At 44.8% G+C, this 23737-nt stretch overlaps 1 protein-coding gene across 1 annotated transcript in view; it reads right to left on the bottom strand.

Moving 5' to 3' along the window:
* Positions 1-7649: 7649 nt before the first annotated feature.
* Positions 7650-23737, bottom strand: part of CAMK1D (calcium/calmodulin dependent protein kinase ID) — a 225865-nt gene continuing 209777 nt past the window's right edge. Inside the window, exons 9-11 of the mRNA XM_075716484.1 lie at positions 12308-12395; positions 11606-11744; positions 7650-7771 (exon numbers count right to left, since the gene is read on the bottom strand). Of these exons, the coding sequence (XP_075572599.1) occupies positions 7650-7771; positions 11606-11744; positions 12308-12395 (349 nt within the window). The remainder of the gene's footprint in view (positions 7772-11605; positions 11745-12307; positions 12396-23737) is intronic.

The following is a 23737-nucleotide window of genomic DNA, read 5'->3' as shown; positions in this document are numbered from 1 at the left end:
TTGCAAACTCATTATGCAGATAAAACTTTTGCGATGCCTTAATACATGCATGGAGTAAATACACATTCTCCCTTCTGTTTGGACATGGATGCTGTTATGAACTTGTATCAATCACAAGACCTGCAATATTAGGCACACTGACATTCCTTGATTAAGATTTAAGCCTTTGTAGAAAACATGCTTACATTTTCATTAAAAGTCAACTGAGAGATGTTTCGCAGTTGGGGATATTTGGGGAGTCGCTAGTCTGGGCAGACTGGGCTTTTTTTCATTGTTTGCTGATCCAAATCAAATATCTGTCTAAAAAAAAGGCCCAAACTGACCAAAATGCTGTTTCTCAACTAGAGGCCAATGTACAACAGGATGCTGACATTGCATTGACCAGAAATATGAGTCACACCGTATCTCCCACTGAGCTACAACCTTCCACGTTCTTCACTTTGGGGGTCATGCTACAGCTTGATCTAGTAAGACACAGCATGTGTGATGCCATGCTGGGCTCAGGGGATGCAGATAAGAGATGGAAAAGCTTGGAGCTACCCTGAGCACCCCCACTAGGAGCTCCCACCCACCGGGAACCACAGCACAGGTCCACCTCCTTGTGGAGCCTTGCACCACATGCTGCCTTAGCAATCTGAACTCAGGCTGATTTACATCCATTATTAATGATTTTTTTTTTTTTTTTTTTTTTTTTTATGCCGCCATGTAGCGTTTCAGCAATGGCATAGCATTCTGGCTGAGCAGCAGCCTTGAAGGTGGGCTCAAGACTTCTTGGTGCTTTCAGCTACTATGGAGCAGTGCCTTGTATAATTTCCAAGGACTGATACTTGCTCCCTGTGTCACAGGCATGGTGCTTTCTCTCCAGCCCCCACTGCTTGGCATGCCCTCACCAGGAGCCCACAGCAATTTCCCAGCCCTTTCAGATGACTCTGTTTGGAGTATTGGGAACTTGAGCATATTCCACACTAACATAGAAACTGCTCAGGAGCTGGGACCATTGCCCTGCCGATGCCCACAAGAGGATTGGGCTGGAGGTACTAAAAGTACCATGTGGCCAACCTGTACACTGCCCTGCCTTAGAAAGACCAGCACAAATGGAAATGGGTCAATGATTAAGGGAAGAGAAGGCAAGGGCATGAATTCCATGTGGAAGAAGGAAAAGTACCACACCAAACTCTTCTGCAGATAAATGGTGGTACTACGTGGCGGTTCAAGGATTAAATGCTAATATTTAAGGTGGTGATGCTTTGGAAAGGATGAGATAATTAGCTCAGCTCTCTGCCCTATTTTGTGCAGGCAAATAATCACAGCATCTTGGTCCCCAAAATGCAGTTCATTCTGCAACAAGTGAGAAAGAAATATCTTGCAAGAAGAGAAAAATACTAAGTATTGACTGAACCAGTCTAAGTTTTGACTAAGAAAAATGAACCAAAAGAAAAAAAGAAAAAACAAAGAGACATACTAACATGCTTCTTGGTCATCCTGAGCGTTAGCAACCCGGGGAAGGAATTTTTTATGCGGATCAAATTTTTAAGCATTGTTTTAAAAAAAGGACCCTCCCCTCCCCGACTCCCTGTTTCTAGATGTATGTACATGACTGCTGCATAGTTTTAAGCTGCTCTGGATGGTGACTCTTCCTGTACATGCTGCAGAGCATTCAACAGAAAGACAAAATACATTACCAGGCTTTGCAGTATCTTGTTTACAAAACATCAGCTTTTGCATTTACTCAAACTTAACGATGGATTTTGAGTTACAGATACATTGAGTCATTTAAAAGCAAAACGTAGCAGTAAACCCCTCAAAGAAATGGTTGGGTTGAATGTGCGTAAAGAAAAGGCTTGGGAAATACAGAAACAGTGAACAGCAGTTTAATACATGCAGTGCAGTATCATGCATTTATTGGACATCTGATGTCATCATTAGTTCAGCAGTGTTTTTTCACAATGCTTGCTAGTGTACATGCCCTGATTCCACTCTGGAGCATGGAAAAATGTAAGAGCCACTCTTTTGACCTTATCATTTATGAAGAGGAGGAAAAAAATAGCTACCTGAACAGATCAGTGGCGCGGTTTGTGGTGGGGAAGGGGTCTTGAAAACCAGAGTCTGGGATAAAGAGCCTTTATCCTCCATTACAAACACTATTTACAGAGCTTTGACCCAACCATGCAGTCTGACCAAAAAACCTGAACCAAATCCTGATCTCCCACCCATGGGATCTGTGAACCCTGGGGCCACAACACACACACACACACGCACACATGCACGCATGCACACGTGTGTCACAGAGACTGGACCACCCCAGCAGACAGGATAGGAAGGCAGGACCCAGCTGCAGGGTGTGGGGAAAACCGAAAGGGATTGTGTAAAACCTGCTGCTGGGCAAGAAACCTGGAATGACTAATTTACCAGGGGAAACTCTGTTCGTGCAATGTTTGTGAGCAGGTTGCCGTTTCCTCACTCAGCCATTGCTCACAGTGATTTGCCAACTAATCCTCCACGTTTGGTTTTGATGCTGTTTTCCTTGGATGCTGTAGTCTCCGGGTGTGTTTCCGCTCTTTGCTTGAATGAGTGTAATTCTTAGCATCAAGTTTCTGGTGCAAATAAGCATGATAACGAAGGCAAAACTCCCTTCCCATGAATAATTTCTGGGATGCATTCAGGCCCCAGTTCAGATGGATAAATACGCATGGGAGCAAGAACGCAAGTAATCCCATTAAATGGGAATTTCCAAATGCTGAAAGGATGATACTTCTGTACCTCAGGGCTCAGTCTAGAAACTGTTATTATGCCAGCAGATGAATCCCCTGACTCTCTGGAGAGAGCAAAAGCAACAGGCTACAGTCTGCATGAACTTGTTGGCAAAGCCAGTCTGGTGTTTTTATGTCGTGCTCACCCAGTGCTGCTCAGGGCTGGAGCTGTTATCGCAGGGAGAAATATCGTACAGGTTTCCCTATATCTGATCTAGTTAATGCCAAGTTCACGTTGAAGGACAACATTCTCCTTGCTCACCAATGGCTGAAAGCTATCTGGCTTTCCCTGGGGGCTTTTTTCACTAAAAATAGGGTCATGTTTAAGGAAGGAGCAGGCTCAGGGCTGGCTGCTGCTGCATTTCTGGGGCGCCCTGGAGGTCTGTGCTCTGGTTTGCAGAGTGTTTGGGGAGAAAAGCCAGAAGTGAGGGGCTGTGTTGGCTCCCAAGGCTGGGAAAACCTTTGGACAAGCCCCAGAGTCCCTCAGGGCTGGTCAGGGGCCCAGAAGAAGGAGAACTGGTTATGGAAAAAGTACCGTCAATAGCCATGGAGGTACGCAGGACACATGCACAGCAGAAACCTCTATCTAATGCCTACTGCAAAACTACATGGAGATGTCTACCAGTGGGCTGACAGCCCTTTTAGTGGTTTGATTCATATCAGGAATGAACCTCCATCATTGCTTGGTTTTATTTCAGCACCACAACCATAACAGACACACAAGGCATAGGTAAAATCCTACTTTTTTTTCTCCACCCACTACTCTAATGGCACCTGTACAATAGCAACCGGGACAGAATACACATCACCAGCAGAGTAACACAGTCTCAGGAAAGCATCACTGCCAGGTTTTCCCCGTACTCCTACTTCCCCACCAGCCATGCCGCAGAGCCAATATCCACTTTGTGCTGCAGAAGGGGTGATCCAGCAGAAAGTTAGGATGCACTGGGAATGAAGTCACATGCAAAATCAGCAGCGGAAGCCCCTGCCACTGCAATACTGACTTTCAGCTCGCAGAGTTCACAGGCAGCCTGTCCTCACAACTTCTTCTGCAGGCTAAGGGGCCAGTTGGAGTTTTTCTGGATTTTTTTTTTTTGTTTTCCCAGCAAGAGCACTGCTGTTGGCATCAGAGATGGCCTCTGTGACTCTGGAGGTAAAAATCAACAATCAAAGCTGCAAGCAAAGAAAAAGAAGGGGAAGGAGCTGAGGAAAACAAGTTACAAAGGAAAAACACATCGGTGCCAGTAAAGTAAAGCAGAAAGGGGTAACAGACGGGTGAGTCCAGGCTGAAGTCCTCATGTGAGGAGCAAATCACACATTGTTTAGTAGGGCGGTCCATTGGGAAAGAGCCCAGGGGGATTTTTCTACCTGCTCCTTCATGGCAAGGCCAGTTGGGGATTTGTTTTGAATCTTCTTTGGGGCTATGAGCCCTTTCCCCACATGCACACATTATTTACTCCTGGATTTGCATTCACATGTGAGAGTGGCTGAGCAGAGGTGGATTGGGGCAGGGGAAGGACACGCAATGGCACTGGAGCATCCCCGGCAAGCGATGCCAGAGTGTTTGCTGTACCAGGCTGTGCTGCCTAGGGGCAGATGGCTCCAGCCCCCTCTGCAAATCTGGCCTGGGTGTCATCCCAGTTACCAGATTCACCCAGATTTAAACTGAGAAGTTTTAACCAAGAGATACTTCAGGACTCAATGACAGCAGAGATCTCTAGGCATTTGGTGAACCCCGGACAGGTCTCCAGCTGTGTTTCACTGATACAAAAGAAGAGCTTCCCACCACCCAAAGTTGTAGCAGAAAGAAACAATTTTGCTTTTAAGTGCTTCTGTTTCTTGTCTTAATATCCCAGAAGTTGATAGCAAGCCAAAGAGAACGACAATAAATTACACAACTACAGCAGAATATTACTTGTAGGAAGGAAAACAAACCACCCTAATTCCAAGTGTGGAAGGAAAGAATACCCCTCCCAACAAAAACCACAGAAAGCATCCAGCAAGGAGGGGCAGCCAGCGTATGGGAACCCCCCCGCCCAGCTGCAGGACAGCATGTCTGCCTTTGCTCCCATCACTACTCTTTTTTTTTCAGTTGAAAATCCATTTGCTTCTCTTTTTTTCTGCCAGATACGTTTGGATGCTGTATTTTGAATAGTGGCCTCAGCAACTACATCAAGTTCAAACCAGATCTCAAGTTTCAGAAGAGAAAGTGAAGCGGGAACGCTTAAGCCCTAACCTTTAAAACCACTCTACAAAGACAAAAATATTCCCTAACGAAACCCTGCTTTTGGTTGCACATGTGTAAACGTGGGGAACTCCACCGATGCCAAACTGGGAGACTGCCTATTTACTTCCCTGCAACTGGAGCAGAATAGGGCCAGCTGGGCTTATGAAATCATGGGGGTTCAAAATAAATTAAATTTCTTGGGATAGGAGTCTCTCCTAAACTAAAGGTTGCTTACTTGGGCTGGCAAAATGAAGTGGCCTTAGAATGAGCTTAAATTGTATTATACTCATTTTCAGATACCTTTGCAGCAAGACATAAAGAGCTCCAAGGGTGAACGCCGATAAAGCTCTTCCTACTCTTTGTCAATGGGGCAGTTGTGTATGGTGGCAATGGCCAGGGGATGGGGACAGGACCGTGACCTACAGCAAGGAGATCCCCTGCCCTTTGGTCTGCCCAGATCTTGGTCAGAAGTCCTCACCAGGGAAATTATATGGAGTTTTGCTACCAAGCCCCACGACAGCAGTATCTGGCACCTTTCCCAAAATGAGAAGTTGAAGCCTTTCTGTGTGAGCATCCATGCCAGCTGCAACACGGTGGGGGCACCAGGGGCTCCCAGGGCCTCGCTCGGATGTGCCACAGCCCTCCGAAAATGAGGAGCAGTTTAATACTGAGGAAACTAGAAATCTCTTGGGTGCAACAGCTTTAAGTGCCACCAGAGGAGTGGCTATTTCAACCAGAGTCAGCGCTCACTGCCACCTGCTTTCCCAGCTTTTAGCACTCAAAGAAAGATGGATGAAATCCTGGCTCTACTGGTTGAAGCCAACTGACTGAAGCTGAAGCAAGATTTTGAAGTCTCAATGAAAAATACGTATCTTACGGTTTTTCCCAGCATGGTCACTATTGCCTGATACATTCACCTGTGTCTGTGACTGGCTTTCACGATTTCTTGTGCAGGACAAATGAGGCGAGCGTGGCAATAGAGCACGCTGCAGGGAATGGCTTGTGCCTCTGGCTGGAGATGGACCTGTCTGGGGTGCGAGAGGCTCACAGCAGCCAGGGAAGCATGCCTGCCTCTGCTGCCCACGTCTCTTCTCTCCTCCTTGAGGGCAAATCACAGCTGGGAATGGCGTAAAAGTAACCTGGAGCCCTTTGGCAAATCTGGGCAGATTTGCTCTCCTCTCCATTTCAAGCTGCTTTAAAGCACAGCTGCACAACAGTCACGGTGGCTGTTCCTAAATGATGAACCAGCACATGGCACTTGGGAAGGGCAAGTATTTAGTAATTAAAAAAATGGAGAAATTGAGTTCACTTTTTGTATATGAGCTTCTGGGGAGGAGGGGAAGGGAGGCAGAGCCACCACTGCCCCTGCATGTGCCCGTGGCTTTCAGCAAGGACCCGCTTTCCCAGCTCAGTACTCCTCACCAGCCCTTGGCCAGAGCTAAGCATGATGGAGCAACACGACACCAAATCCTGCCCTTTGCACCCAAGAACCTGCCAGCGCTTCTTAAAGGGATGCAAACATCACCCCTCTCCCTGGGCACGAAACCCAGGCATACGGAGCTTAAGGTTCAAACTTTTTAATTTGGTTTCTGATACTCGATTTTGGCCACTCTGGGAGGTGCTGGGCATCAGCAACACCAAGCAAAGCCCTGAGGAGCTGCAGACGCTCAACACGTCTGGCATGGACCCCTTGGGCTGGATGCACCCCATGCCAGAGGCCAGGCTGGGAGGAGGCTGGTGAATTCAATGTCTTGCTTGAGGGCAGCACAGCGAGTCACTTGCAGAGGAGGGCTACGACTCCCAGCCCCGCGTCGTCCTTTTCTTTCGCTCTGTCGATAACACACAGCGACTCAAAGGAGGTAAGAGCTGCAGGATGAGACCGTGCTCTGTCATTTCATTTGCTCAGCTCTGGTCAGCTCCTGACCGGCACCGTGCACCTGCCTCTCCTCTGAAACAAGGGTGCTGCAGATCCCCAGCACTACAGCAATGAGGCCAAGGATGAGCTGACTCCCAGCTGATGGCAATTTAACTCTCACTGTAGCTTTCAAGGAGGAGGGGAAGGAAAGCAGCGGTTTCTTAATCTAAGCAGTAACAGCTCTGCTAAAGCCAGGCAGACTTGCAGTCCAATTTGAGGAGTGAGAAATGGCATGCTATTGAGATCCTCCCATGTTGTAAAGTTAACGCCAATTCCTACCTACAGAAACAGCCTATCCCTCAGAAAACTGGAAGGAGGGACATTACTGGAAGTACTTTTTAAAAGAAGAAAAAAACTAATCCTCAGAAAGTATCCCTATTTAAATAATCCAGTTGAGATGTTCATAGTTAATGGAAAAAAAATACAACATATACTGTTACCTACACTGAGAAAAGAGTAAATCACTGGGGAAAAGAATGAGTGTTCATTAGTTAGAACATTGCTAGACTCACATATATATATATATTTATATATATATGTGTATATATATATGTACAGCACCAGAGAGTGTTAGATCTGTTCCCCCTGGAGTCATTGCAGTTTGTGATAAATGAAACATTTCAGAATTGCAGTATAAAATATGGCCATAAAAAATCTTCTTTCTTCTAGTCCTTCGCTGAGCGTGCACTGCAGGGTGGGATGGTGCAGAGGAGCCCTGCCAGCCCAGCCGCCTGCCCACTCCTCGCCGCCCCGGCTCTCACTTGCTCCCTGTGTGCACTGTGGTCACTGTGGTGGGTCTGGGTCTCCGGTCCCCTCCTACCGCAGAAACGCCTGAGGAAGCAGATGAAACAAAACTACAGAGAGTGGATGGAGACATACCTAAAAGGAAAGCCAGAAACAGAGTTAGAAATGTTATTTTTGGAGGCGGGAATGCGGGCAAAGCTGCGTTTCTTTTGTAGCATGCTACAGAGCGGAGGGGACCACAGCTGGAGATGGCACTCCTCCTCTTCCTGCAGCGATGGGTTGGCTGGGAACCTCCACGGGGCATCTTCTGCCCTCCTGGCCCACGGCTGTTCGCCTACTACCACCACCAGCAGTTGCATACTGATGCGCAATGAATAAATGTCCAGCTTTGGTACATGTTCAACCAGACTGATTCCACGTTTCTGGGGCTGAAGACAAAGAGTTCTGGGATTCAAAAATCCATCCAGCATTGTACTTGCTCAGAATAATTTTCCTCATGGGCATATTAAAGATGATTAAACTTCTCATCATGGCCATCTAGCTAAATGAACAGACTGTGCACCTGGACTAAAAAAATTTCCCCAGGCTTCCTGCAAAGCTGCTGATAAAAAAGTACAGTGGGTCAAATTCTTTGGTAAGTTCCAGTAAACCTAGAGGGAATGTAAATTTGTGTGACTTGGACATCATTCTAGCAACAGCTTATGTTGCTCCAGGTTTTGCTGGTATGTCCCCAGGACTTCCAGCTAAGAGATGTAGGCTGATGTAGGCTGAGTATCTGGACCCAAAATTTACCCATGCAGTTCCTTTTGAACTAGTCAAAGACTTCTGACAGATAATTTTTATGAAAAAAATGGGGGGAGGGGTTAGCTAAATTAAAAAGTTTATAGAAAGTGTCCACTTCCAGCGAACCCTCCATGACAGCTTTAAAAACCACAGCTCTCCAAAACACAACCCCTGAAAACCCAAAGTAGGCTAGGTTTTGAATGACAGATTCAAGATTTTGCTATTCCAGCACAACATCAGCAGTTTCTATGGAAAGCATTAATGAAGAGAAATTAAATATATCCTTGCCAGAGCTTTCCACAGATGCACTACCCCTCTCCCAGGAGCTGCTGAGACCCCACCGAGGAGATCCTTAGATTTTGCCGGCACATGCAGCTCTGCATGCACTTTGGCAGCCCTGTAGGCACTGACGTGCAAAGGTAGCTCCAGTGTGAGAAAAGCCACCGAAGGAGGATCCAGCACAGTCACCTTGCTCTGACAAGATGCAGGCTCAGAGTGCTTAGAAATACAGTTCATTTTTACAGCATGGTGAATAAAGGATGGATGAAATCAAATATATTCTTGGACTGGAGTTTGATATGGCCCCTTGACTACTCAGGATCTTTTTGACGCTTGTTACGACTTTTAACTACTTTTCCATGCTTCAAGGTGGCATTTCAACCTCAGGGATGACTATGCTGCACCTACACTTGGCTACATCCCATTTCCCAGCAGTATCAACATTTGACACCTTGGCTTCACGCTGCAATTTATCTATTAAATACGGAGAACTAGGTCCTGTCATTAATCTAGGCAGTCCAACCATGTCTAAACAGAATAAAACAGGCACAGACTGAGAATCAGGCCAATACACCTGAGAAATCCCGACTGATTCACTTAGACTTTCCTGACAGATAGCATAATCCAGCCTAATGCATCATCTCTGTTCTGCCCTAATACGGAGAATAGAATTAGGATCCCGCGTGACATAACCTACTCTCAGGCGAAGGCTGTATTTAATTGTCTTCAATGATGTGAAATTGCTGCATTTGAAACTATTTGGAGAGCTCATTAAATGTCTATTAATAGCATTAGGCATTATTATGTTCTGTAATGGTGGCACAGCTGTTTCATGTAACTTGCTGCATGGGATCTTTCTCGTGCAAGAAATCTGTCCCCAGAGAAAACCACTAAGAAAGAAAGAGGCAGGACAGAGACCTGAGAGGTTTCCTTTTTCCCTGCAGGAGGTATTTGGTGGAGTGCATGTGATATGTCAGCTCCCTCTTAATGTCACTCCTTGTATTTTCTGCTGGCTCTCCTCACTCGTTCTCTGGGGCTCCAGCATCTCCTAACTCTTTAATTAATTTCTTTGAGGAAGGGAAGCTCTTCTGTATTGTCTGCCAAGCTGGACTTAACCTGGGATGCTTGGAGATCTTTCAATACTTTTCTGCCTCCTATTTCTTATAGGAAAAAACTTGACCTATCTTTACACAGCTGGTTTTATCCTTCGTATCCTGGCTGACTTCTGCACCAGTGCAAAATATGGTCAGATTCTGTCCAGAGACCTGCTGGATTCTGTAGCAGCTTAACAGACTTTGTTCTCTTCCCACCCTTCTTGTTCACAAATGTTTTTTGCTTTACTATTCAGACTACTGAATGCTATTAATTAACACCATTTGAGATTAATCAAATGGATGGATGGAGTTAAATCACCCACCAGTTTAACACCAAAGCATGCCATCAGATGTGCTAGACCTAACTGGGGTCCAGCTTAGCCATACTGCAGCAGGAACCAAAATAAAGGCGCGTTTCTCCCCTGTTTTCTACATCACTGCATCGCCAGTGCATGGTTGGAAGTGCTCTGCGGCCGGTCAGTGCTGCATCACTCCTTTGCAGATGCCAGATGTGTGCCAGGAGCACAGTGATGTTTTTTCGGCAGGAGCTGTAGGATCTGGCACTGGGCATTGCAAACTGGGAACTGGGCATGAATCCTCATCAGGCCTGGGATGCAGAGGGAAGGGACTCTCCTCTGGCTCATCCTCAGCATAGGCTGGGCAAAACATCTCACACAGCTCTCAAGGCAGATCCCACCCCAGCCGTGGGGAAAACGGTGCCCATGACAGCAAGAGAAACCACAGCTTCCATAGAGAGCCGCGGGCACTGCAGCTGGTGGCATGTCCTCGTCAAGGAGCAGAGGTTGGCGGGCAGGGGTGGCAGAGGCAGACAGCAGCACCATCCAAAATCCATCCTGAAGGGCAGGTGCTTTCAGTTCCAGAATGGTGCTGGGTGTAGTCTAGAAATGACCACTTCAGTCCCCAGTGAAGTAAGCACTGACTTGCAATACCATAAGCTATTAGCATTCCTTTTTGGTGCCGCACCTTAAAATAATCTCCTCTAATTGTAAAGTCCACATCCTTCCATTTCATGACATAAAAATCTCTACAGATGGACAGAAGGGAATAAAAGAAATGCTCAGAAGCCAGAGATTAAATAGGCTTCATTGCAAAGGACGCATTTCTGTCTTCCAAATGATCCCTTCGCTGCCATGTCTCCTTCCCTGGCATTCAGAAAAAATCTATATCCCAAGCATCTGACTCCATTGGGCAGCTTGCAAATCTCAATTATAGCATATAGCAAACAAAGCAGTGGGCCAAGTCCTATAGTGGTGTACAGAGCCTGAGTCCTGCTCAGACAAATAAGCTCTTCACACAGGAGCTTAATTTGGCCCAGGAAGAGGAGCTGGGTCAGACTGGCAGGATCAGTCTCCTCCATGGAAAATGGAAAGTAAGCCAATTTTTACAGAAAAATGTCTTATCATAATACTGGAAACTCAAACATAAACAGTTTGAGTAAACTTTTTCAGTTTTCAACCAAATACAAAACTTTTTTGCTGTGGGGGTCTGGGTCTTCTTCCCAAGGGAAAGCCCTTTTTCTCCACAAGAAACAGTGTTGTTCCCTCAAAAATGCACCAAGCTAAAACCTCATTTTTTTTAGTACATAAACTTTTCCAATTGAATGATTATTTTTTTGACCAGCTATAAATGAAGGCATCGGTCCCTTTTCAGTCCTTATTTTAAACACCTGCTTGCACAAAGCCGAACCTACTGGCAGTGAGGACTGCAGCCTGGGGGTCAAGGAGAAAATGGGAATCCCGAGAATTTGCTCAGCTGCCACAGCAGGAGCCTTCCCGGGATGTTGGCTACTCACAATCTTTCCGTGTGGCTGCGTCAGGAAGCGGCGCGGCGAGGCTGAGGGTGCTCGACACGCTGGTGCTCGCGCTGTCCAGGCTGCTGCCGAGGTGTAACCGTCTCATGTGTCGCACAACCGCTGTGGCATTAAAAGCTTGCTGGAGAAAAAAAACAAGAAAGAAAGTTTAAAAAATTGGAGGTGGAAGGGTTACTTCTGCTCCTCTCCTGGCTGCTCAGAGTTGTCGGAAGTGAGAGCCCATCATCTTTCAAACTTTTCCCAATTTCTGGTTTCTAAGCTAGAAACAGCAATATCAAACGATATGCATATCTGCCCTGGTCCTGCTCCCCGTCGTTGCTTCTGGCACTCACTTGGGATGCAGCAGCCTACATGGAAAGCCATATTTGACACATCCTTCCCTGCACCAACACAGAGGGTGTCCGCATTGCTTCATGTCCCCCCACAGTGCTGACCCCAACTCTGCATATAACTGCTGGTGCTATAGCTGTGAGCAGCCCCAGCCCCACCTCTCACACTCACTACATTTATACACTTGGTTTACTAACCTTAAAAGGCCCCACAAGACCATGCAACCTAAGACCAGACCAACTACTTTGACCAAAATTTTGGGCCACAAAAGCACTAACACACTGAAAGAGTGGCCTCATGGCTGCAGTGCTAGCAGAATTATGTGTCCGTCATCCCTGAAGACAGGTCACTTACTCTCCATTTGCTTTTTGCAAAGTTCTTCCGGATCTGAGCGCTGACCGACTCGTGGATGTTTTTGTTGAGCGCTGTATCACCAGCAATCCTGAAAAGGACAAAACAAATGTTAAGGGATCTTTTGCTCTCCTTGAATACTCTTTCTTCTTCTCCTCAACAGAGAAGGCTGGTCCAAGGTGTGATTGCTCCTGCAGTGATGATGATCTCATTCACCTGAGGGCTCAAACTTCCCAACGCTGTCTCTGCTGGCAGCAGTGGTGGAAAATCTAGGGCAATAAAAGCAAGCATAGATAAGGCTTGTAGGTCTGGCAGCTACAAAGAGGTACGGCGTTATTTTGTTGGTGCACGGCTGCTTTCTGTCACCATTACAGCCCTAGATGAAAACATTCTACCTTTTTTTTTCCTTTACATCTAAAGATTTAACATCAACAGACTGAGACTACTTTTAGCCTCAACCATGCAGCAGCTTCCAGAGCCACTCCAACCTGTCTGATTTCTGTTTGCACTGGAGATTTTCCTGCCACCCTGCAACATACATAGCCATTCATCATGATTACTGTAGATTTACAGTAAAGCAGATACATGGATGCTCACTAAAGCAGCACAAGCTGCACAAACAGCTTAAGCGGAACAACACTCAACCTAAAAACTTGACTGATCTTGCGCAGTTTCTTTAACAGATAAAGATACACTCAAATCTCTACTAAACATGATTATTTCAAGGGAATTCTATTGATTCATTTAACTCCTCAAGGCATGAGATATGTTGGAAGAGTAGGCACCATAGTGAACTGATGTTGGGTCATGTGCTGGGGTAATTAGCGCTATCTAACGTAGGTGATGCCAGGAAGCAAAGATTGCCTCCTATGTTGTATGCGATATTTTCAGAAATTATTTTTTTAGCCACAGTGTAGAAAACCAATGTCCATTAGCAATAAAAAATTATAAGAAATTGAATAATCCCTCAGGCCCAGAGCCTCCGAGTCTGGGGACCTCCAATAAAATTGAAGGTCAGCAGTCATCTCCTCCTTCCTCACACCCCAGCTCTGTCAAAATAATTTTGACAGATATTTGGCTAACCAGTCCTTAGAGATCTCCAGAAGATGGAGATTCCTCAGGCAGCCTATTCCAGCACCCCACTATCTCCCAGAAGACACGGAAAATAGTTTATTCCCTTTGTCTTTGAAGCATCCTTTCACATATTTGAAGACTGTTATCATGTCTTCTCTCCATCTTCTCTTCTCTAGACTAAACAAACTGATTCTTTCACTATTTCTTCATAACTCACATTTCTAATCCTCTGATCTAGTGAGCTTCTCTGGACTTTCTCCAACTAGTCCACAGCTTCCTTACAGGGCGGTACCCATACTGTTCGCTGTTTTCCAACTAAGGCAGCAGAATGGCAGCACTGCTTTGTGTTTCTTGAAAGATGAAACTCTGCTTACATACCCCAGCCTGCTGTTTCCATTTATGTGTCCCATGAATTGGAGCCATTCTTTTCATTTTGCCCAGATCATTCCAAACTGTAACCCTGTTCTTCAAAGGACATGCAGCTTCTTCTACCTTTGTGTCAATGGCACATCTAAGAGGTGCTCTCTGAGACCAGTCTTCTCCAAATTGCTCCCCTCCTTCCTGCTGGCAACACTCACCCAGGATGTCAGAGAGATGGGAGGAACTACTTACTCTTGGGAGGAAGGTGAGGGACTAAACCCCATCTCCCAAGAGTGGAGAGCCACCAATCCCATCCTGTTGCAACTCAGCTAATCTACATTGAGTTATTCAAAAGTACTGGAGCCAGCAGGATTGTGGGCAGGAAGGAGCAGGCTTCCCATTCAGGGTAGCCCACTTCCAACTGGGAAGGGCAGTTGTCTGACTGCCACATCACTTCTATCTCAAGCAGACAGAAGAACTGGTACCATGAGCAAAGCATGGCTCCCAAATGGCACCTGACATCCTCTCTTGGGTCCCTATGCTGTTGATGGAGAAAGTGAGGTGTTTGACTGAGAACTGGAAGATCTGAAGATCTTCCTCTGAAGAGGATTCCTTCTGATCACCTCTCCCACTGACAGGGGGCAAGTTGGCCTGGATTTCCCACTGGGGCCAGGCGGCTAAAAGCTTGGTGAGGCAGTATCTACGTTAAGCATCATGTTCACTGTTCCATCCTCTGTCCCTCACAGGGAATATTGCCAGGCCCAGCACAGACCCTGATGGATCCCATGCAGTATATACTCCCTGATGGGTACAAAGCCCAGCTGGCCTTGCACCCACCATAACAGTGCATTTTCTGTATTTCTCTAGTGTGAAATCATCAATTGAAGCAGTTCCTACAGCTTTACCTCAGCCACACCTACATGACCCAAAGGACACAACACAGAGTGTCCCTGACTGCCTCCAGGTCACTTCTGTGAAGAGCTGACCAGAAGCCTGAGAAGAATCTAGCTGTATTGCCTGCCCTGCATGGCCCGTGTCGTGGTTTAGCCCCAGCCAGCAGTTCAGCACCACGCAGCCGCTCGCTCACTCCCCCTGCCCCGATGGGATGGGGGAGAGAATCGGAGGAGTAAGAGTGAGAAACACTCCTGGGTTCAGATAAGAACAGTTTAATAATTGATGCAAAGTAAAATAGTAATGATAATAATAACAATATAATAATGATAATAATAATAATAATAATATACAAAGCAAGTGATGCACAATGCAATTGCTCACCACCCGCCGACCGATACTCAGACAGCTCCCGAGCAGCGATCGCTGCTCCCCGGCCAACCCCCCCCCAGTTTATATACTGAGCATGACGTCATATGGTATAGAATAGCCCTTGGGGCAGTTTGGATCAACTATTCTGGCTGTGCCCCCTCCCAGTTTCTTGTGCACCTGGCAGAGCATGGGAAGCTGAAAAGTCCTTGACTAGCATAAGCAGTACTTAGCAACAACTAAAAACATCAGCGTGTTATCAACATTCTTCTCATACTAAATCCAAAACACAGCACTGTGCCTGCTACTAGGAAGAAAATTAACTCTATCCCAGCCGAAACCAGGACAGCCCGTTAGCTTAGGTGCACAAGTGTGTGCAGATTTGCATCCACTCTCCCTGCACACCACTCAGCCTTTCAGTGCAGAGTTTCCCAGTGGGAATGCAAACTGCTAGTCAGAGTCACTCCAAAATGACACGAGCACTCTGCTCTGTCCAAGAACATCTCCTTGGTGAAGGCAGGTGCCCTCAACATGTACCAGCCGCGAGCACTGACTGTTATACTACAGATCTGCAGAAGAAAACTAAGCTGAACACTTAGTATGTGGACAGCTACAAGTCAAAGTATCTGTCCAGTAACTGATCAGAAAGACCAAGCTGCAAAGAGAAAATTTACTTAGATTTGCAAAGAACATTACTCCTCCAAAGCTAATGAAGCATTCTGCTTTATGGACAAGTTTGTTAACAAGCTGTATAAGCACAGATCATGTTTCCCACTTGTCAAATTTTATTTTGGAAACATGGACAGAACAAATTCTTGGGGTATGATACCCTTGCCAGCTCTTCCAGGAGATTTCTCCTGCCAGTCTCCACAAGGGCTCACAAATGCATTTTTGCTATATGAAACTTTCGTCGGGCGTGTAGCTCAAATACAGGCTATGTATTTTTTTGAGCTTAGGGATCATTTTCTGAAATGCTGGTGGTTTCAATAAGAAACTGCTGGTTCCAATAGTTCACAAACTGTCTTCTACCACCGCTAACTCTATGTTCACTATGCAATTCTTGTAATTCCAGAAAAAAAGTCTTGGTATTTGGGTGTTTCCCAAATAGGCAGAATAGCATTTGTTTACTTCACAAGGGGATGGACAGATGCCCTGCGAAGCCCTCAGGTGCTACAGTGGTGGGGACCATCCTACATCCACGGTCCCTTTAGCAATATTAGCACCTTGCAGATGCTAGTTTTTAATCAGAGCAAAATAACAGCAGTGCTTGGGCTAATTTAGCACAGCAGGATCCGTTCAAACACGTGCTGGTATGCTGAACGGTGTGGCCTAAAACACAGCCCTGGCTGCCAAAGCCGGGTGTGGGATTGCTCTCCAAGCCGCCTCTGAAGAACTATCTTATTAATGGTGCAATGCTGTAACATGAGGACTCTGCTTTTATACTGCATTTTGCCTTGGAGGATCTTCAAACTTTTATAAAATACTCATGGCTTATAGTGTTTATAGTATAGTTTTACTTCTAGGAAAACAAAAGAAATGTTAACATCCATTCGCTGTTGGTGTTTCACTGGAGATGTGGTGGTTTAAGGACACAAGCAAGAGAGGTGGAGGTGAGCAGGTTGAAGTCATATCTTTTATATGATCAACTGTTAAGAGTTTGAAAAATGAGATAAGCTTTTGGGCACACAAACCCATGCTGAGGTGGGTATCATGAGCATCATCACATCTATACTGAATGTATTTAATCATGATCTTTAGATCCTATGCTGAGAGGATAATGCATGGAATTTAATAGAGATACTGGTTTTAGAGCATGTTATAATCATGCTTCCACCTTTCCCTAACTCTCCAAGTCCACAGGCTATAAACCATCTTGCTTTTCATTTTAGGACAAAAATACCTTAGCATCTTTCTTCCTTCCTCCCTCCCCTGCATGACATACCCTTCTCCTATAGGAATCAGCTCCATTTTCCCTAAGAAACAGCCATCTTCTGTTTCAGAGATGATCAAACTGATGCATATCTAGTCAAACCCTGAGCAATAGTTCTTGGCTTTGCAGTTAACTTTGAAGTTAACTGTGTCAGCACTGAGGCTTGTTTTTACCAACTGTACCAGTTGGCCCAGTAAAAGATATTACTTCCACCTACCACACACGTATACAAAAATAAAATTAAACAGATCAGAATAATGCATGATCTGTTATCATACTAGCATCACCCAGAACTGAGCAAGGACTGATTAGCCTAACTGGAACCTGGCTTTTCTCTCGGCATCCCCATTTTGCAGCACCTGAAAGCAGCTACATCCTAATAATGGTTTGGGGAACTTCATGCTGAAGTTGGTCCAGTTGTAAATATATAACTGTCTCAACACACAGAATTGGATACCAAGGGCCACAATCTGATGACTCTCCATCACAAATACTTCCACTGAAGCTAAGAAGGGTATTTCTCACTAATAACCATAAAAAATTTAGCCCTGCATGAGAGGATTCTAATCTAATGATCAAAAACTATTTCATAGTATCTAGTAGATATTTTAGCTCTCTATCTGGGTTCAAAGCTATCACAGCAATTTATCTGGCCATACCAGTCCTAAGCTTTGAGAGGAACCTCCAGCAAAGACAAAACCAGTAAATTTCCTTTTGGATGGTTCTTCGTTAGCATACTGCAAGCATATGTCTCTCACAACCTCCCTGCCCATGATGGCAGGCAGAGTCTTTCGTCTACCATTATTTTCTGAACCTTCATACTGAAGGCAGCCAACTCAAATGCTGTGCTGGCCAAACAGTGCTTGGAAATACTCGAGTATGATGACAGGAAACATGGAGTTAGCTGTAATGGATAATGCTGAAGGATCATAACTCTTCTATACATACACACACACATATATATACACACACATACACACATGCATGCGTATAAATATACACATGCACATACCGTATCAGTGATGCTCCAAAATAAATAGAGTGCAGGGATGGACTCAATAAGAGTTTGATTTAATGTTGTAAACATCAGCAGTTCCCTTCAGGGAGCCCTTTTCACACTTCAAACAACATTGTCTGAGAACTGAGCTCTTTGTAAACCATGTCGTTTCCCTGGGTGGAAATTATGATCTGGCTCAGGATCTCTGGCACATAATAAACACTCAGGGTCATGATCACAATTTGCAGAGGCTCAATCCTTGCCAAAGCTTTGCAATTCTTCGGCATAGGTGGGGGTGCATGTCGGCACGTCCCAAGTATCTGCTCTCCATCTCTAAGAGCAGTGGAGAAAGACAAGGCCCACACTCTACCGATGGACACAGGTGTCTAACTTAGGTGCCACAACCTCCTTCTACCCTACGCAGTCTCTACAGGGAGGCGATGCATACATCACCCTTTAATTTAGATGTCCCAGGTTGCCTTCGATGCCATAACCGGCTTCAGCGCACAGCTCTAAATCCCACTGAAGGTCGCTTGGGTAATGCGTGACAGAACAAATAAATTCATGACATGCCTTCCAATTCCTATACTAGCTTCCTAACTGTTGGACCTTCTCCTTGCCCTCTGAGAACTGTTTTCTTTCCCTCTGACCTGAGCCTGGAGGCTGAATTTGGGGCTGCAGGACCCAGCTTGACCTGATGGGGAGCACAGTGTGATCCTACAGCTGGAAAAAACAGGTCCTCGGGTTTCTGCTGCTCGTCCTTAATCACTGCAGCCTGAGCGACTGCCCTAAACAGGATGTGGGCTCTGACATGGCAATATATTTAATAAACTTAATTGCTGTCATTAATATGAGCTAGGGAAACATTAATACGTATCAAGCTGCAGCAAAATTACCCCACTCTTTTGTTACCTTCATTTTCCACGTCCTTTTCGAAAAGTCACAGTGGAACAACTAAGCAGAACATTGCACCTTTGCAACACACCATAAACAGTGCAAACCTCAGTGAAAGATATGCTATAAAATAAATAACTTTTCTAATGGAAAGCATAAGTCACCTGTATATTAAACTGGAGAAATCTGTATAAATGGACAGATTGTACAGGCTGGGGTGTAATCATTATACCAACAAGTCTTACATATTGTACTGTTTCTGCTACCATAGTTCACTGCAATTATTAGCCTCCTTTTCTGCCAACTCCGAGTTTAACATACCGTCCCCCTGCCAAGGCCATTTGATTATAAATAGCAAAACATCACGTAAATGCAGGCATGTGGGGAGCAGATACAGCACAGAAAAGTGGGCCATTGGGAAGAAGTATTTACTTTTTTTAGGGTCTGATCCTGTACAAACATTTAGTCATGTGAATAGCTGGCTATTCTAGAACAGTTTCCCGAAATTCAAAGAGACTATTAACCTTAAAGGCACAAATGTAATATCTTGCAAGATCCAGTTCTTGCAAGCCTTGTTTGGAAGTTTTTAATAAAAACATGGCAATTAAAATTAGAGGTATATTTTGGCATCAGTTTGTTCTTCACAAATGTTATATATTGAAACAACAAAATCTCATGGCCAGGTAGCCATCTCATGCACAGTTAACTATTTTTATCACAATCAGATTATAATGTATGTGTTAAGTACTCATGATTTAATAGATTTCTTCCTAATTTGTAGCTGATCCCAATGATCTGATACTGCAGGGGCAGATTTCACAGGAGGAAGAAAAAGGGAAAGCTGGAAAAATGTCACCACATGGATCATTGTATACATTAATTACCTACCATTTGCACAGCCCCAGTGACTTGGGTAGATGTTCTGTGTTCCCCTGGTGAGGCAAGGAGACAAACCCCAACTCTCACTGGAGTCAGTGGCAAAAATCCCATTAGAATCATAGAATCATAGAACCATTTAGGTTGGAAGAGACCATTAAGATCATCCAGTCCAACCATTAACCTAACATTACCAAGTCCACCACTAAACCAATTAAGGGTAGAGTAGCAATTTCTTGTTTCCTGGCTTGGTGGCTGGATTATTTTTAATGAAAGTAAAAAACTAGGAATCATTAAGGTTGGAAAGGATCTCTAAGATCATCAGTCCAACCATCAACCCAACACCACCATGTTCACTAAACCATGTCCCAAAGTGCCATGCCATGCCATGTTTTTTGAACACTTCCAGGGATGGTGACTCCACCACCTCTCTGGGCAGCCTGTTCCAATGCTTGACCACCCTTTCCGTGAAGAAATTTTTCCTAATATCCAATCTAAATCTCCCCTGATGCAGCTTAAGCCCATTTCCTCTGATTCTATCGCTAACTACTTGGGAGAAGAGCCCAACACCCACCTCACTACAACCTCATTAATTAACCTCAGCTGAATTAGGATTTCACTTCATGTGAACTCTAGGGTTCAAAGGTGCTTCTCCAGTTACATTGCTCTACAGAACCAGTTGTGCAGACAAAAAAATACCTTTTATGAAATGCCATTAAGGGCTACTTGAAGTGTAAGCACTCTGCAAGAGTGTATCATTTATGACCACTTGAAGTCTGCTCTGACCATCTCTTTCCACTAAGGCCATAGTCTTACGTACCTCATTACTCTTGATCACACACAGAGAAGACGCTATGTAGGCACTATGGAAGGTAGTGTTGCTAATGGGGATGTATGCTGAAAAATGCATGCTCATGTGAAAAGGTGGTACAGGATGGCCACATTATAAAAGTTGTGGTTGCCTCTCTCTGTTGGCTAAACACTTGCACCCTTACCTCTGGCTGTGGCAACACTGAGTGCAACTATGAGAGAGAGGAACTCAAGCCTGGACTTGTTGGAAACTTAAATATGCCCAGGCTGAAAGAAGGACACAGCTGACCATTGAGAGGAAGCACAGAACTCTCCTCCTCCTCCATCGAAAAGACTTTCCCCTCCTTCAAAGGGGAGGGGATGATGCCATTGCAACAGATATAATGGCTAGAATGAGAAAAGAAGCAGTAAAACCCTCATTATTTCCTGGCGTAAGCAATGTGGGTGGAAACTGTTTATTGAGCAATTGCTTGGCAAAAGGAGATCCTAGCACTAACTCTGAAATAACAGCTAATATCCGGGTGAGTAGCCTTGATTATCCAAAAAGGCATTTCAGTAGCATTTGTCCCTACAGGATCCAAACCTTCCAGAAAATCATGGCACCACTCTCCAGAGAGGTCCATAACTGCAACATTTAAGTTACAGGAAGCTTTTCAGAGCAAGGAGAAATGAAATACTGAGTTTTGCTCAAGAGCTCACTGGGGAGGACAGAGGCAGATCTGAAGCCTTATCTTTGGAAACCTCCATGCTTTGCTTTCACTGCACAACTGTCCTCTGCTCTTTAATCCACTGGCACATATTGTCTCTGTGTTGAGGGGAGGTAGATTTGGGATGGGGTATGGAAACATGGTGAATATTTTAACCCTCCCTTCTGTGGTGTTATTTGCACATCTGGCATCTCGAAGGCTGACCCCGAGCCATGCTTTACATGGTTGGGAGGGAGCCCTGCAAATGAACCATTGCCTTGCAATGTCAGCCTGGCAGGAGAAGACCCCTGCCACAGAAATGGGGGAAAAACCTTTTTGGGGCGTTGTTTTTAAATGGAAGATTGGATTCTGTAGAAAATATAAAAAATTATGGAGTAGTCTGTGAGTTTCCATTGGCCCCTGGCCATGACATGCAAACGAAAAAAAAGAAAAAAAAAAGGAATGAAAACACTTTTTATCATTTTCTTCCTTTAGGAGGGCCCAGAAGCTGTGTGTCTTACAAGTGCCACGTTTCTTTGTTGCACTCCAGCAACCAACACAGATGTAGAGGGGCCAAGAGCTGAATGCTTACATTTTGTGTATCTTGGATTTAAGGCTTTGGAAAATCTGCCTGAGTTATACAAATGGTCACCTCATTCTCTGCTGGGAGTTGCAATCCCGTTGTTTATTCTGTATTTCTAGTATTGACTTTTGTAACTCGTTTAATTTCCTGAGGCTCAGGTCAGTATCATTTAGAATTTTTTTTTTTTTTCATTTCACAAAAGCTGGATTTAATTTCCCAGATTTCCTTTTTGTTACACAGACAACGCAGTTATTGATGGGACATTGGAAAAAGGGCAGGCCCAGGTCTTGACTTCTCCTTATCTCTCATTTGTATTGATGTCAGCCACTAATGCAGCTAATAACCACCTGTAAAATGTTTCTCATTGTCATTGGTATGGAGGTCTCAATGATTTACATTGCCTTCTGCAATTGCCTTTCCTAAAACTTTTTAATTGTAAAGGCTGAGCCTCAATCTTATCATCAGCCTGATTTGTAATCACAGTGACTGACAATCTGCAGTCAGACATTGGTACATCATTCCCACTATGGAGAAATCAGTGCCATTTCACTGTATTTCTACCACTTGTGTGAGTACATAACTTATTGAACGCCTTCATGAGTGCCAAATAGCTACTTAATGATGGGGGTAAGTCATCAGCCTGTGTACTGGTAAAACTTTATCAGCAAGTAAGCCAGAATGGTAAAAACCTTTGAAAATATTTACTTTCCATCTAGTCCCAGAACTGAAAGCAGCAACGAGATGAGACAAACCAGTCAGTCAGAGAGAGGAGCATAAACCCCTTGAAGCCAAAATGAAGTATTTATTCTAGAGCTACAGCCATTAAGTTTTACTCTGCTTTGAAATATAACATGATTTTAAGCTGGGTACCAAGTTCTGTCCCTTCAGAGCTAGAAAGGTCAAGGAACATGTCCAAAACCCTTATTGAGGAAGCAGAGGTGACCAAAGCCCCACTGATAAAGCTCCCCAACCTTAGAGGGATGCAGACTGTCCTATGAATGAAAGTCTCCAACTCCCAGCAGAAAGCAGTGCTACCTTAAAACTCACCGACAACTTCTATGCCCGTGCTTTTCTTACCATGCATTTTATACTCAACTACACTACTTGAGGCTGATCCCTGGGCTCAAATTGCATTGCCAGGATGGTTTTGCAGTCCATCAAGCTGTTGAGCTTGTTACGACACTGGACCAGTCGCTTTTCTGAGGGGCTATGGACGCTCAGGAAAAACTTTGGTTCCCCTGCAAATGCACAGCTTAATGATCTTATCCAAAAAACTACAAAAGGAAATGGTATTTGTGGTAATCGTGATAGCATAAAAACACAGTCTAATGCACATCTGGGGTGAAAATATCATGCCATTGATTCTTTTCTGTTGCAGCTATTATGACAACCAAAATCTCACTTCATGTATAACGATCCCTGCCCTAAAAGACTGACATCCAAAGCCCATTTTTTGGTGCAGTTGGTAGTATGGGGTGATGCTCAGTCGCTCAAGGTTGGTCAAAAGTACATAAGCCACTCTTGTTTCAGCTACATAATACTTGGGTAGTGTTGGTGAAGTCAGCCATGTGCAAAGGTATCATCTAATTTAAAGCACTTAACAGAGGTCTAAATTATGAATACAGTCAGACCAGGTACTTTTCTGTAGTCACTGCAGAGAGATAGCATTGCTATAGCCAATCCAGTCTCAGCTGACCTGATCCCTATCTAGGGTTTTCTATCTCTTCCATTCAACAAGAAAGGGTAAACAGCATGTGAAACCAGGTCCTTACTGCAAGTAGGAGGTGGACTATCATCTGTGAAGCACAGATGAGGACTTCCTACTTCATGGGATGCTCTCAAGTGCTCTGATATTACTTTGGCAAGGACCTTGTGAGCAGGTTGATACTCAGCTTTCTGCACACCTGTAGAATTTGATCTTGTGCCCCAAAATATGATTTCTGGGTTCAATCATTTTAGCATA

The sequence above is a fragment of the Pelecanus crispus genome, chromosome 1 (genome assembly GCF_030463565.1).
Source record: "Pelecanus crispus isolate bPelCri1 chromosome 1, bPelCri1.pri, whole genome shotgun sequence".
NCBI classification, from domain to species: domain Eukaryota; kingdom Metazoa; phylum Chordata; class Aves; order Pelecaniformes; family Pelecanidae; genus Pelecanus; species Pelecanus crispus.
The sequence above is the reverse complement of the archived record's forward strand: the minus strand, read 5'-3'. Positions and strand labels throughout refer to the sequence as shown.